At 33.6% G+C, this 16,193-nt stretch overlaps 2 protein-coding genes and 1 pseudogene across 2 annotated transcripts; 2 read left to right on the plus strand and 1 right to left on the minus strand.

Annotated features, from left to right (window-relative positions):
• Window positions 1-2,566: 2,566 nt before the first annotated feature.
• LOC145564594 (calcium-binding protein CP1 pseudogene) lies at window positions 2,567-3,353 on the plus strand (annotated as a pseudogene).
• A 2,021-nt stretch (window positions 3,354-5,374) lies between these two features.
• On the minus strand, window positions 5,375-12,447 carry LOC145564595 (DNA replication complex GINS protein SLD5-like). The gene is made up of 6 exons (XM_081624869.1): window positions 12,095-12,447; window positions 10,850-10,972; window positions 10,632-10,711; window positions 10,443-10,552; window positions 6,010-6,085; window positions 5,375-5,916 (listed from the first exon to the last, which is right to left on the minus strand). The coding sequence occupies exons 1-6, from the start codon at window positions 12,257-12,259 to the stop codon at window positions 5,817-5,819; spliced, it is 654 nt and encodes a 217-aa protein (XP_081480995.1). The 5' UTR covers window positions 12,260-12,447; the 3' UTR covers window positions 5,375-5,816.
• A 1,463-nt stretch (window positions 12,448-13,910) lies between these two features.
• LOC145564596 (uncharacterized) lies at window positions 13,911-14,829 on the plus strand. Its single transcript, XM_081624870.1, has 3 exons — window positions 13,911-14,066; window positions 14,149-14,283; window positions 14,392-14,829. Exons 1-3 carry the CDS (start codon window positions 13,962-13,964, stop codon window positions 14,827-14,829), a joined length of 678 nt encoding a protein of 225 aa, XP_081480996.1. The 5' UTR covers window positions 13,911-13,961.
• Window positions 14,830-16,193: the final 1,364 nt, after the last annotated feature.

Here is a 16,193-nt window from a genome sequence, read left to right on the forward strand (position 1 = left end):
CTCTTAGACTGGGGTTGCCTCAAACTTTGAGTGTAGCCTTAAAAGGAGTGATCAGTGATTTTGAAGTGTTTTTTTTAGAAAAGTTAATTGAGCTAATTCGGTAATTCGACTCTTAAAGTCGAACCTAAATTAATGCCTTGTTCTCATTAGATTATTTTCAGTTCAATTTAGCTCATAATTCATTCTCTCATAAAATATTCAGTTCAGTTCAGTTCAGATATAAGAAGTTCAATTCAATTCAGCTCATTTCAATCGATGAGAAAAGACCCTAAGAATCACGGATAAATTTGGTGGTTTTTCCACTTTTGTGTGGGATAGGAAAACCATTATTAAAATTCATTATATGACATTTTTATATCAATTTTGGTAAGCACTTGATAGTATAATGGTATGAATTTGGAATTAGGAATGAGATCTAGGCGATAAGTAGCAAAGTAGATAAAACTTGATACTTAAAACTATGTCTTTGGTTTTGTTCAAAAATGAATAATTTTCTTTTGTTTGATTTTTGAAGAATGGTATGAGCCACTTACTTCCGATCCGTTTAGCTAGTTGTTAAAATATCACCATCCTTTTTTTTTTTAAATACAAATCTATAGCCATGAAACAACTCTACAACAATCTATCAAACAAAAAAACAAACCTTTTCTTTCGAAGGAGTAAAATCCTCTTAAATAAGAAGAAAAGCCATTTCTTTCGAGGGAGAAACGTTCCTCCTAGAAGAGGAAGATTTATTTTAAACCTAAAACAAACAAAAATAAAGTAAAAAGATACACAAATAATAATAATAATAATAATAATAATAATAATAATAATAATATTGGGGCTTTCCACCGATAAAAACCGATGGAAACCCTTCGAAACTCAACAATGGAGGCTAAGGTTTTTAGAGAAAGGAGAGGTGAGAGGAGTGGATCCTTTTGTTAAATATCACCATCCTTTCAAATACTCTAAATTAGACGATTAGGGACATTGGCAATCAAAGTTATATACTACGAAGTAATATGTTAACAATCATATCACCTTTTAAGATGTTACAACAAGTTAACAACACAAACAAATTATGCATTATTAAAATCTCCTAACATACAATAAAGTAATTACTACTACTGCCCTGTATTGTACTAGCAAACATACAATGAATTACAATAAGAGGACTTATATATACTCCTAATTAAAAAGTTACAAGTAGTTTTGGACAATCAAAACGTTTCTAATAACATGTTAGTGACTTCATATTCATATTCCTCTAATTTTAAGTATTCCAAAACGTTTCTTGTTGGGTTACAAAAAAGTCAAAATAACTGTGTGGACAATTGCATGCTTTACAAATCTAACCACAAATGACATAAGAAGCAAAAATGAAAAGAAGGTGGGGAATCAATTATTATAAGCATAATTCATTTGAAAATTCCAGCTCCACAACTTTTTGGTGCCGTTGCACAATCGAATAATTCCGATATAAGACTGCCATTCTACGCTTTTTTTTTTTTTTTTTTTTAAGAAAAATGAAGTATGAACCACAAAAATCTTTAGAAACAGCCAAAGTACAACTCCCAAAAACTAGTAAAGACAAACAATTCAACACGTTTCAAGGCTACGCCTAAATTCATTTTCGTCCGTAATTTGACTCGACTCATCACATGACATCACGACATACGTTTTCTCACTTATAATTCTAAATGAAAAACCGTTTCCCAAGTATTCAAATATATGCTTGAGTCAAATATATGCTTACTATTAGGAAAGTATGAATTTAGTTGACAAAATTTAATTTTAATGCGGATATTAATTCGAGAATTTATGATAAAATCACATAAAAGATACTCCGTATGTGTAATAATTAGATTAGATTTATAAAGTAAGTCAAAGTTATATGGAATATGAACAACATTATACATGTATGTTTGGTAAGCTTTGATTAAGAATTATTATTACAGGGTAGTAAAATGGAAACAAACTAGGAGCAGCAATAATGACAATGGTGATTACGTTATGATATGGAGTGTTTTGTATGTTGTATCACCCCTTTGTACCAATAAATAGGTAATGTGAAAGGTTAATTTAAGATGAAACCCTATTGTACAGTAAAAAATTATAAAAGAGAGACGCAAATTTTATAGTAGAAAAACATAAAAGTTACTCCTACAATTTTAGGTTTGTAAGTGGACTAAACTTTATTTTTTATATGAATTGTTCAGTCCATTTCATAAATTTTTATTATTACTATTTGAAATATAGGTAATTAAACAAGATCGGGCGGCTCACTATACTACTTTGATACTCCATAAGACCATAAGAGATACTCTATACTCCATCATATCCTTTAAATTCTTCCTTTTTTCACACTTTTGCTAATGAGACAAATTAAAAGACTAGAGGATCATCTGATCATTTTAAGGACAAATGAAGTACTACTAGTATTGTTTATTAATACTCTTAAGTCTTAAATAATGTTTATTTTAAAAAAAAAAAGAAAAGAAAAAGTCTTAAATCAAGGAGAGAGGCTAAAAACCTCTATAAATACCGCTAAACTCATTAGTCCTTACACTCCTCTCAATTTTCTCTGGCAAAAAAACAAACTTTTGAAAAACCCTCCCTATTTCTAAGACAAAAACAATGTGTCCTACCGGAACTACCCTAACTCCGGCGAGTTTTCCCGACGAACCCACGTCAGGATTCCGGCGAGCATTCGACGTCCTAGACTTCGACCACGACGGTAAAATCTCCGGCGAAGACCTCCGATCATTTTACTCCTCATTCTCCGGCAGCGGCGACGACGAAGAAATGATTAAAGCAATGATTTCAGTAGCCGACGCAAACAAAGACGGGTACGTACAATACGACGAGTTTGAGAAGATTTTGAAGGAGAGGAGAGAGAAAGGGAAGAAGGTGGAGAAAAGCTACGGTGACGGCGGGGTGATGGAAGAGATGTTCAAAGTAATGGATAAAGATGGTGATGGAATATTAGGGGTTAATGATTTGAAGGATTATTTGAAATTGGCTGGATTAGAGGTTGGTGATGACGAGATTAAGGCTATGATTAAAATGGGTTGTGGTCATGGTGGTGATGGTACTAATGGTGTTTCTTTTGATGGGTTTGTCAACATTTTTGGATCTTTATAAAATTAATTAGTAAGTTTTTTTTTTTTTTTTTTTTTAAAGCTTTTTTTTAAAGAAAAATTTGAATAGGTATGTGAAATTTTTTGTAAGTAATTTCACTTAATGTGGGATTGAATTTTGGGTTTGAGAAGTAATGTGAGGAAAAATTGCTTGTTGATATGATTATGATATGGTAATTAATTAATTATTGATAAATGAATGAATTTAAGTTATGTTTCCATGTTTGTTGAGTACAATTTCCTTTTACTCTTTGCTTATCTCTCAAAAATAAACATATAAATTAAAATTATAAAAATAAAAATTGAAAGTGTAATGTAATGTAATTAGTGGAAATTGAAGAGTTCTCAAAGTTTAGTGAGTCCAAAGTAGGGTGATTGGGCAATTGGTGGTTGAATTATTTTGTGACCACACTTTCCAAGGAAGATGTGGTAGTTTCAATATTTTTCCCACGGGCAACTAGCATTTATTAGTTGTAAAGTCATCAATTAATCAAAAGAAAATTAAATGTCAAAACCAAACTAAAACTAGTAAACTATGCTCTCCCACGCAACTGGCCTAACCTTGTGAGCAATGCAACTCTTTTACCATTTCTATGCAATCCATTGATATACACTATGGCAAACATCTCTAAACGAGATATAGGAGTTTTGTATCAGCTAGCACAAGATAGAAAAACACTCATAAATTCTATTTCAACAACATCGTGTGATAAAAATAGGCGAAAAGTGAACCAATAGATGCGTGCACAACGCATGATGATAAGAGTTTTTTGAGTGAAATAATGGTAAAATTGGTAATTGACCAATTGGATGTTACTGGTATTATTTTTCCCCGTAACTACACAATTTGTGTTGTATGAGGAAAGTCCTACGGACATTTAGCTTTCATTAGTCATAAAATCACTATTGAGCAACACAAAAAAAACAAAATTAGAAAACCATACTTTTCCACATGTAACGACGAGCAACTAGCTTACTAATGAGCAATGCAACTCCTTTACTATTTACAGGAAAACAATTAATAAGATATTATCAAAATAGTGACAAACATAAGAAATAGGTGAATTATATCATCTAACCAGGGTGAGTATTGAAATAAATAAATGAATAAATAAAAATTAAAAGCGCAAAAATCACTCTAATATTATTTTTTGACAATATCGTGTGATCGAAGAAATACAAAATATAGCCTTTTGCAGCCTCTATGTTCTATCAAATTTTATTTTTAGAATTTTTATAATTATCAACGTAACAATTTGTTTTTGAATCCTTATTTTTTTTTAACATATCAGTTAATAAGGTCTTTATTTTTTATGAGATATAAAACATTCATTTATTGCAACTAAAAATTAACGTATATAACAAACCAATTAATAAGGTCTTTATTGAAATCCAATTGTTTTTATATTATATAGGAGCTCATACAAAGACCGCAATTAGATTATAATTTGTTAGGTGCCAAAACAAAAACAAAAAAATCAATAACTTGCGTTCAATAATTCTAATGACATTGCCCCCTTTGAACATTGGTACATACTTCCTTCGTTTTAATTTGTAAATATTTTATATTCAACATGTCTCTATACATAATTTCAACCATTGATATATTTTATTATACATTTATAAATATAACGAAAATATAAATAGATTTTTGTTGAGTAAAAAATATAATTAGTTTTTAATAATCTATTGAGATGTTACAAAAGTAAAAAATAAGAAGATTATACTAGTATGGAGTACAAGATATTATTTTGGGAGAAAACTAATATAAAAAAGTTTATATTTTAATTTTTATTTTGAGGCGGAGATAGATATATTTGAGGCTTTATTTTACAACCATTAAGGCAAATTATGAATGTGATAGGTGGAAAAAGATTAAAGTCATTATGTGATTCTGAAATTCATTTGGTCGGCCAAACTATTGTGTATACTCTGTGAAAGAATTGTAACCACATTTAACTGCAAACATTGCAAGCTCTGGAGTCCTGCAAAAGCCACGTGCACTTTTGATTTTTGTTTTTAGGCCCGTGATCCAATGTAGATTTTTCTATACGGGGATCTTGTCAAATTTCACAACAGTTCACCCACAAAGTTTTTATCAAGTCATCAGCTCATCACCATCCAAATTTGATTGTTACTTTACGTTTTCTATTCTTATCAAATGGTGTATTTAGTGTATAATTAGCGCATTTAAAAAAAGAAAAAGAAAAACTGAAGTACAAAAACTGGACAAACAAATAGCTATGAAGCAATTGACGAATTGAGCGAGAACTTCCACTAAAGGAAAATTCAAAACAAACAAATAGTACAGTTAAATATTGAGTAGTTTCAAATTTTCGATAATACATTTAACATCTCATTACATAACATTTGCCATAGGAACCTTAATCTATTCTGGACAACCAGCCTCAAACATGTTCATAAAAATGAACATATACCAGACCCAAACTACTTGTTCCCAATTCAAGGTATTCTTTCTCCCTGATATCAGACCATTATGTAGAAATTCCAAGCTAGCAAAACACTATTAGCACAATCGGTCATCAGCTGAGTGAAATGATCAAGGATGCTCAGCCAAGCTACATTTTCATGTTCTCTATAAATTAAGCTAGCTGTAGTACGACCTCCAGTTTCGCTGAGGGCCCAGGAGAAGAGGTCGAAGTTGTAAATGTTCAGAAATGATAAAGAGATCCCTCAAACAAGATCAACCTGCCCATTCTCCACAAAGGGCTTAATTGACTTGTAACGAAGTACATATAAATCACCAGCAACAAGGTCCACAATCTCATCCGCACTGTAAGACCATCAAAATTCAGACTTGTCATGCACTGATAGACAAGATTACGAATATTTGACATTACATTTGTTAGCAAAACAAGATCCTTACCTGTCATCAAGTGGAATGGCTCCAATAGAACTATCACTCTTGCAAAACACAAATGTATCCAAATTTGGCTCCGGAACTGGTGAAGAGAAGGTAGTATTTCAGCATGTGTAGAGCAGTAAAAAATTGTTAAAAACATTAATATTGCAGTTTGGAATCTAAAACAATAAGAGCAGTTATCCTGCCCCAAGATTTTTCATTCTTTTGATGCCTCAATCGCCATAACTTCAATGTAATTCTCCGAACTTCTAGTATAAACAAGAATATAAAGAAACTTCTTCACCTTCTCATGTCTTGCTAATAGCTTTCCTCAAAAAATGAGGAAAAGAAAACCATCTTCAACTTTAACTGATCTAAGAGGGTGCAGATGATCAAGTAGCAAGGGCCCAAAAGGAATTAAGAGAACTGTAGACAGCGGAGAGGGCAGTACTCCATGAACACGTGTCACACTTGTGATCAAAAGCATGAATGCTCTTCTGTTATGATATTGAACATCAGTTTTAAAGTAACATAGTTTTAAAATGTTTTCTCTGACTGCCGATGTACTTCATAAATTGAAGATCCCAGTGGAACCCTTCTTCTTCAAGCAAAGCAAAACTTGCCCTGATTAACTGACATACAACGCAGGGATACCCTTTATCTTCTCTGTATTTTTGTCAATTTCATCTATATGCCCGGCGTATCTTCTTCTCCAGAATTACTGCTTTGCAAGTAACAGATCCTATTGAGTTTTGACATCCATTAGCTATTCCATTTTTCATGTTTGCTAGACAACTGGAAGCCAAAGTATGGAATTCGTTCTACCCCATAATTCAAATTTCCAATATTCCAGCAAGAAAAACAATCAATTCATCACCACTACAGCACTAAAAAACATTAAGTAATATGCTCACATAAAATGAAAACCAGTTTGTTGATTTCTCCTCCTGCTCTCTAAACCACGCATATCCTTGATATCTGCTTAACTGTCAGACAACCCCCTTCTCTTGCAAATCAAGCAAGTTTACTACTAAAATTTTCAAAATTCAGATACAATTGAACCCAATGTTTAATATGAAGGTACAGTATAGCTCATGTCAGCAGCACCAAAGGACTAGATAGGTGACATTAGGAAAATTGCCCCTTTGGCTTTTCTAGAGAGGGAGAGAGAGAGAGAAGTAGCAATTTTCCAAAGAAAAGTATGTTTTTCCCCTCTTCCTCTAAAGTTTCTTTTTTCTTTTCTTAGCCCAAGCAGAGGGAAGGACACTCACATTTACCCTTTATATCTCACCAGAGGGAAAAGTATGCACAGCTATATACATGTACCCTTTATGCTAAGGACACTCAAAAATCAAATCCATTGCTCCTCAAACATGGCATCTAGCACCACAAATCTGGAGTCCTTGGTGTTAACTTTCCACAAATTATCTTTGTATTGAATATCTAAATATGTTTTAATAAATAAAGTTCTTTGTATCATATATATCTCACCAGTCTTTGGTTGAAGATGATGGTTGGAGCTCACAGATTAAGGAGAAGCAAAAATTCCCTAGTTCTACTTCTGCGCTTAACCTTACATATGAACCACAAGATTAAAAAAAAAATAATAATAAAAAAAATAAAAAATAAAAAAAAGGCCACTGAAATCTCAATGATTAAGACCCCCATGACATGGATATGGCATTGGGTTGAGACCCTGTGGTTTGGACTCCCAAATTTCTTAACAGGCCAAGAGATGACGTATATCCTTGAACCTTACACAGATGAACATGTTCCTTAAAAAATTTGAGGACATACACCCAGATAAACCAAAACAAAGACTTGAGCTATAATCTTTAGCTTTAAACTTTTAAGTCTTAAGTTTAATTCTCTTCAAGATTTCTATGAAAGAGCCTAAGGGATTTACTTCCAGCCACTAACCCTTTGAAAGATAACTTCTTAAAATTTTCCCGCAATACCTGCAAGATCTAAATTACATCTTTTGACTTGATGGCTCCCAATTCTGGTAATTCTGCCATATATTGGAGCTTGATAAAGCTGAATGTCCACCTAACAAGCTGAATCACAAATATGGCAGAAAGACTTCAGACCCCATGCTTAAACTAAACTTAAAGCCTGCCAATATCCCTTTTCATATTAATGAAAGTATGAAACTTAGGCCCTGTTTGGTAATTAGCTCGTAGCTGATTGTATTAGCTGGTTATAATAGCTAGTCTGACTAGCTGGTTATAGTAGCTAGTTTGACTAGCTGGTTATGATCAGCTGATTGTATAAAAATGTTTGGTAAATAGCTGTTAATTGTTAGCTGTTTTAGTGTATTTAAGAAACAAAAAGCTAATTGTACAATAAGCTAATTTTAAAAAGCTCTTATAATGAGCTTTTTCTAAAAGAGCTTTTTGAGCCCAAAAAGCTCTTTTAATAAGCTATATACCAAACACCCAAATTAGCTTTTTTAATTGGTCAAACATCTAATTGGACAAAATAAGCTAAAAGCTTTTTACCGAACACACCCTTAGCCAATATGCAAGTTGTTGAAGAACATTCCAGGTTTAAGGGGTAGACTTGGAATCCTTAATATACCCAAACAAAAGCATATTACTCACACCTTATCAGTCTTAAAAAAAAATGTTACAACAAGTTCAATTTTTTTTTTTAAAAAAAAAAAAAAAAAAAAACCGCGTTATCCAAAGGGCTTAGATGCACGATTATCCATGAGCCAAAGCAAATATCCCTGAAATGCTCACACCAATAGTAGGCAAACATTGCTAGGATCAACCATCATGTATCACTTAGCCTTTGTATTCAGAATAGATTCCCCACCCCCACAAAGTATGCTCTTACATAATAGAGGCCAACTTTTGTTATCAAACCAAAAGAGTCATTACCAAACACTTTGATCCACAGCAAATACAATCCCTTGCATCCGCTATAAAGTAAGAGTTATGAATCTAGGCTAAGATCTCTTAGGGAATATGTTTTATTTCAATGTTCTCAAACTCCACCATTAGGATCCCTACAATTTTAGGGGTTGGTGACTTACCCAATAAGTTAATTTGGTAATCTATGTTCTCAAAATGGATACTATTAGAGCACTTTGCTTCTTGTCTAACAAATGCATGTTTCTAGTCCTTTAATACAAGGATAACAACAATGTCCTAATCAATCAATCAATCAAAGCCTTAATCCCATAAGTCGGGTCGGCTAACAATTTCCTAATGAATCCATTTAAATTTTCCTCGAGCAGATTCATATTCAACAATCATAACGCTCTTTAAGAGTCACATATAGAACTGAATCACTCAAAGGCATGATTAACTTTCAGCTCAATGGATTTCTGTATCGTTACTCTTATTCACTTCACTTATTATAAGATAGTCAACTCAAAACTCTAGTTACACTATCAAATCCTTCAGTCCCCGCCCCCACACCCACACAAACAACTCACACACACATACTCTTAAAAAATACCGTCTTTAAAATAGTGTCCTTAAGATAAAGCTATGAGGCATAAGACACATGCAAATGCATGGAAAAGTCAAGTGCTACAGTTTTTAAGGATGCAGATAGATAAATTCACAGCATATCATCTACACCAACGAAATCATTAATGCAATTATATTGACAGGTTCAAGTTTCTTCTACTTTAATCAATCAATTAGACTTTAAGGAAAAGAGGAAGAACAAAAGGATGGATTCTGATCACATAAGCTATTTTTCTGCACTAACACTATGTTTGGATAAGAATAGTGAAGGGAAAGGAAAGAGAAAGAAAAGAGGGAATGGAAGGGAAAGGGAGGGGAGGGGAGGGAGAAGTAACCTTCCATTTTCCTTCCATATCTCTCCAACATTGGAGAGATTTGGTTTATTATAAGGGGAAGGAAAATAGATCCTTCCAATTCCCTCCCCTTCCCTCCTTGCATTAGATATCCAACACAAAGGATAATGCATCTCTACTTTTCTCTTCTCTTCCTTTCCCTCTATATCTCTCTATCCAAACATAGTGTAAGACGTGTATATTTGCATCAGAGGGATTTTTTAAAAATTAAGGCCTAGAACCTCACTCATTTCCATGAATACTAGGCACTAGCTGTTGCTAGCCTACCATTTAACCCACGAAAAAAAATACTCACAGTATATACACATACCAAGCGGTACATTCTTGGCTGGAGGGTTCAGAGTTTAACCCCTCAAACTCTTGAAAGAAACACTTTTAGACATCCCTTCATAGTTTATACTACCCAATTAGCCATGTCACAAAAGAGTTGAAGTTCCTTTCTTCCTTTCTTTCTTTTATCCAGGGGGAAAAATGGCATCCAAACAAGGTTTGCCATCATCATACGGAAAAAATAAATAAATAAATAAGGGAAAACAAACAAAATAAAAAACCCTGCACTTAACATGTAAACAAGCATGCATGAAAGCTTGGAAATAACCATAGCATGAGTATAAGAAGCTACCCATGTCATTTTCTTCACTAGCATTGGATTGCTTAAGATCAGACTGGTATCCAGTTGGCAGTTTTGACAGAACTGACTCATCAAGATAACTCTTCATATTTTCATAGCACCTGTAGCCACAAAATGAACCTTACAAAACTAACTAAAGAATTCCAGGCATTAAATGAAAAAAGGGGTTGCCACACTTGCCTTTTGGCGAAGTTTTGTTCCTCTTTTGAAAGTCGGTTCCAAAGGTCTGTTTTTGAGATATGAATCATATTCTTCTCTATCTGCAAAATGCTGTCGGTTTTTAAGTGAACAATAGAAGGAGATACTATAACTCACAGGCTAAAGCTGGTTGGATCATTTGCAAATAATATAATCTGCTATAAAGTTTTTTTTAAAAAAAAGGGAGAACCCAAAGCAACCTTTTGAAGACGAGTCCGAAGATATGATCTCAACATATATTGAGCCCGATCCATATCCATTTGATATATAGACACTATCAGAGGATCAAAACCACTTTTTGTAAACTCCTCGATGGTTTCCTCCTGAACATTTTACCAAAATTAGAATATTCCCAAATGTTATGAACATGATTAACAGATAAATATGGCATTTAAAAAACCAGGTAAATTTAAGAGCACGTTAGGTGCTAAACTGCTAGTGCATATTTTCTCACATATCTTTATGATGTGAGTTTGATGCATTGGTCATCAGCCCACTTATCAACAACCATAAATAGAAGATTAAAATACAACATCCATTGTAACCAAGGTAGAAGGCCGCAATTAGAGCACAAAGCATATTACAAAAAGAGAAGGAAAAATCCCACGGTTGAATTTTCCTTGTCATTTCATAAGGCACAATAGAATTATTTGTGAGAGGTAGGTCAGGTAACAGCAAAAGGGATGAAAGACTTGAATAGAGTAAGTACAGTATATACAAGTAAACTCCAAGATTTACACCACATAAAAATCATAAGCTACTCGTAGGACATTAAATATCAAGCCAAAAAAAACCGTTTCAACGAAATTGTTCGTTTCAGGCCATATCTAAACAAATTTCATCTCACTAACAGTCAAACTGCAATTTCATCACTTCCTGTACCCTAGACAAAGTTGGATCTCTTTAATTATAAGATATCATTAGAATTAAATCATATAATTAGCTACTTAACCTAAGAAAGATAATACTCCGTTTTTAATAATACTAAGATCATAATGTACCGGTGTACCCTATAAAGGTTACAGGGAAGAAACCAAATGAAAATGAATCATTATACTTTTATCATTTTCACTGTTGTTTAAGACACTGCATAAACATGATACAAACTATTTCAGAATTCACAATAGCAATGCCATAGAGCTACAATTCAGGATAATCGACACTTCAACAGATTAGTTACACACTAAATAAATTTTGCACTAGTAACTGCCTCTCTTTCACTTCACATACAATAAATCAGCTTAAAGCATAAACTGGAGCAAAAAGTATAGATTATACCATAATTTCTCAGCTAAAACCGTCAAATCTAAGCTACCAATATTTTCAGTGATTTAAACAAAAAAATTTCACAAATAGGAGAAATTTTACACTAACTCTAAAAATTGAATTGATAATATAATTATATAGTGAAAATTAGGGTTTGTAATGAAGAGATAATTGTATACCATAAGTTGAATTTGCTCGCGAGATCTGAGAACCAAAGAAGACTGGAATTGAAGAATTTCGGGAGCAGATTTCTCGTTGCGCCAAGCTCTCTTTAAAAGCTCAACATCTGATGTCGCCATTAATGACTCGAATTCTTCCATGGAAAACCCTGATCCACTCGCCATTGTTACGCTCAGGACTCAGGAGACTGGAGAGATGAGAGAGAAAGAGGAGAGAGACGGGGAAGAGTTGAAGAGAGATTTGGCGGCAAATTCCAAATTTGTTTGCTACTCGATTACTGGAGTTGATATTTCAAACGCCAAACGAGCCCTAGAGGTTAAGAGAGTGAAATAAAAATTACTCCATGTTGTGGTTTTTTTTTAGGGGGTTTGAATTTTGAAATTCGTTATGCATTTGAATGCCAATGCCCAATAGCCTTAATTGCCAATTTGGCAATTTATCTTATAGGTTAACCGTTAAATAAATCAATATGCATTTTTTTTTTGCTGCTAAGATACATGGACACTTCACCTAATAGCGCATTCATATCGAGTGTACGGAGTAGTGTAGTTAGTACTTCGTATTAGATAATACAATGCTTATTTTCTTACTTTCTAACTAGTCTACTCAGAATCGCAAGCAAAAACAAATATTTCCTCACATTCAAACTAGCTAAGACATTTATTTTTGAACCGACTAAGAGAATCTCAATTAGTACACAAAAGACATGCAAATTAAATAAAATTGAAAGCGTGTAGCTTACAACTGGAGGGAAAGCATTGATGTAGCTTGATTAAGTAACCCTGCTTTGGTTTATAAAATAAAACTTCATTCATTCCAAGCTTGACTTATGTCATGGGATGTGACAAAGTTTTACACTGTTGTCACTAGCATACCGAAAACCTCATCCTTTATCCAGGCTTGGGACTGGCAGCGGGAAACCCACTGACAAAGCTGAAACCTACTAACGGGAGACCGAAAATGACTTGGTTGGAAGGAGTTATAAAGTATATGGATTTACATAATGAAAAACTTTGGATCGTAAGGGATGGAGGAGGAGGATCTTTGTCGATGATTACTTGGAATAATCAAATTTAGTTCATGTAACTGACCCCACTTATGGGATTAAGGTTTTGATTGATTGATATTTCCCTTACAATATGCAATTGTTCACTATTAAAGCACTTTGTAGCTACAAAATACTCTAGCTTAAAAATTTAATGTATCTAGGTAAGTTACAAAATTACCATTGAAGATGCTCTAATAGGTTGTATAAGCAACCCAATAGCATTGAATTTCATAATATGTAGACCAAAATTCTTAGTTTAGAATAATGTACAAAACTGATCAGTGCTTATTGAGATAGGAGATTGAATCTATTATTAACAAGACTACAAGATGCCTATAAGATTTTACTTGACTTAAGTTTGAGCAAAAATCTAGTCAAGTTGGTTTTTGATAAATTTAACAAGAAACAACTAACAAATTGTCTTGTCCTACTTGTATACAGTATATTCGTTTGCACTATTTCATAAACCAAAAATGGATTCTATAAGTACTTGCAAATTTCTCCAAACTACTCATGGATTCAATGATTCATGGTTATGCACTTTACAGTTTTTGCAGTGGTGAGTTACTGAATGGTAAGTGGACTTCTTTTTATTTGGGCTTTATTGTCTTTAACTCAAAACCCAACCCAATCCAAACCCAAGCCCAATACTCCTAAGCTCGACTCCGTGTATCAAATTTACCATACACCAGCAAATCAGACGTCAACTATTTCTTCAGTCCACTTATATAAACACTCAGATCAACTGATCATCTATTTTCCCAAACAAATTAACAAATTTAATTCAAATTCTCCCGCCATTGAAGTAGAGAAAAAAAATGAAGGAAAATCAAACTCCTCGGAGCAAGGACATCATCCACCGCCGGCCGAAAGAATCTCCTTATTCCAAATCAATCTCCGATCAATCAAAGAAGCATCAAAAAGTAACAATTTCTAGCCCTAATTTTTATTTTTTCCTTCTGCATGTTCATCATTTTGATTTCATTTTCTGGAAAAATCGATTAGATTACAAAGAAGAGCTTGAATGCTGAATTCGCTTCAGTTTCCGAAGATTTTTCGGCTGAATCAGTGCAGGAACCACTCAATTTATCGGTCATTTCTGAAAATTTGTGCGAAGAGAATTTAATTGGAGAATCTGAGGTAAAATTCGTTTCTCAACTTTTCAAAATTCCGACGAAAATTATCGATTAAATAATCGGCAAAATCGCTGAAAAATTTCGTTTTGTTTTCGTGTTTTTCGCTTCACAGAGCCTTCTGAGTTCAATTGGAGCAGAAAATCAGTCAATCATTACATCAGAGGAAGCATTTACACCAGTTTCGAAGATCTCAACAGTTTACGATGAATCAGTCAATTCCTCAATTGATTGCAGCAATGTAGTTGGATCAAACTGTTCCGTCGAGGTGGATTTGGTTGTGAATCTTCTGAAGCAAGCTAGAAGTCAAGTTTCCAGCTCCAGTGATGTTTCCGATACATCAAAGAAGCTTCTGGATGCATTGGTTGAGGCCTCTGTGAGAGACTTGAGTGTTTTGCCTGACGAAGGAGACATAATTGGTGCAGTTCTATCTAAACGAGTTGGAATTGTTGCGGTTTGTTTTATGGTTTGGTTGATCTCTATGGCTATTATGTTCTTTTTTCGCTGTTCCGGAACTCGAAGCTCCTCTTCTTTCAATCCTCAACCTACCTGAGCAGGTAACTCTAAATTTTAGTGATATGTGCTTTATTTTATACTGGTACATGTTTCAGTCGTATATTATTGTTGTTATAGTAAGGTTTGGAAGTATATGCTACAAGGCAAGAGTTATGGAAGTACATATTATTTAGTATATACTATTATGGTGCTTGTTAATTAGTGGCAAGTTGGTTATTAACTCAATTTTGAAACCGCGTAACCATATATTTGTTGCTTGCATTTAGATGATGCATTATGTGAACTGTTCAATGTCGTTAAGCTATTCATCAAGATATGATTTGAAAGTTATTTTTGCTATAAAATCATACCTGTTTGAAAAGTGGAACTTAAGGCTAAAGTGGCAACCATTGTACCATATGCTCTACATGAAGCAGATGTATGCGTCTTGCACATTATAAGAGCTTCTGTATCACTGTATTGTTAATCAATGACTTATTCTTTGATGGTCCAATTGCAAATGACTGCTGTACAATTTTTTTTGAAGTCAGTTATCCCCAACCTAAAGGCTAAATGGATGGTATATTTTAATACTTCCCTAAATGTTCGAGAAACCACATTCCACCCAGCTAAATATATGTAGTTATGCTAAAGATTGCTAGATTTGCTACACATGTTTAATGTCAGGGACGAATAAGCTAAATGTATGTGTTATCTAAACCTTATATCTGTCACTTGATCAGTGGACTAATCGATCAAAATCCTCCTATATTGAACTCTGTAAATCTTGCTAAATTCTTGTAAGTCTAACTTTTAACACTAATGGTACTTTCATAAACATATCTGGTCCACAACAACCTTTGTTTTAGTTAATCAGGAGCAGTCTCTTGAGACATCATTGTTTACGAGCTTCCTAAACAGTATATATAAGAACATGTCTGGTCCATTTGTGTTAGAAATTAACCCAAAAGTTAGTGCTGAGGCTTACACATGAAGTACTGGAAAATTATGCTCTGTCTGTGTACCTGTCTGTAATCAATGTTGGAGTCTCTTAATCTATTCATCAAATCACATTCTAGATTTCTACTTAGTGAATGCCACACATAGAAAACACAGTACACCTAGCTCTGGTAATTACTGCTCTTACACTCTTTTCTGCTGCCTTTTGTGGCAACAGATGCTATTTCAGTGTCAAATCCGTGAGGTTTTGAAACCTTAGATGACTATTTATGTATTGACTCTTGCACATGTAGCTGAAGTTTGGAAAATCTGAAAACAAGCAAAACATTAGTTTGACATGAATCTTTATTGGTAGTCAATATTACCACTATGGTGCCGATATTCCAACTGTCATCCGAATATCAGATTAATTATAGATGGTGTATAGGATGAGGATGCTTTTGCCTTTTACTATGTGATTTA

The sequence above is a fragment of the Chenopodium album genome, chromosome 10 (assembly GCF_948465745.1).
Source record: "Chenopodium album chromosome 10, dcCheAlbu1.1, whole genome shotgun sequence".
Lineage (NCBI taxonomy): Eukaryota > Viridiplantae > Streptophyta > Magnoliopsida > Caryophyllales > Amaranthaceae > Chenopodium > Chenopodium album.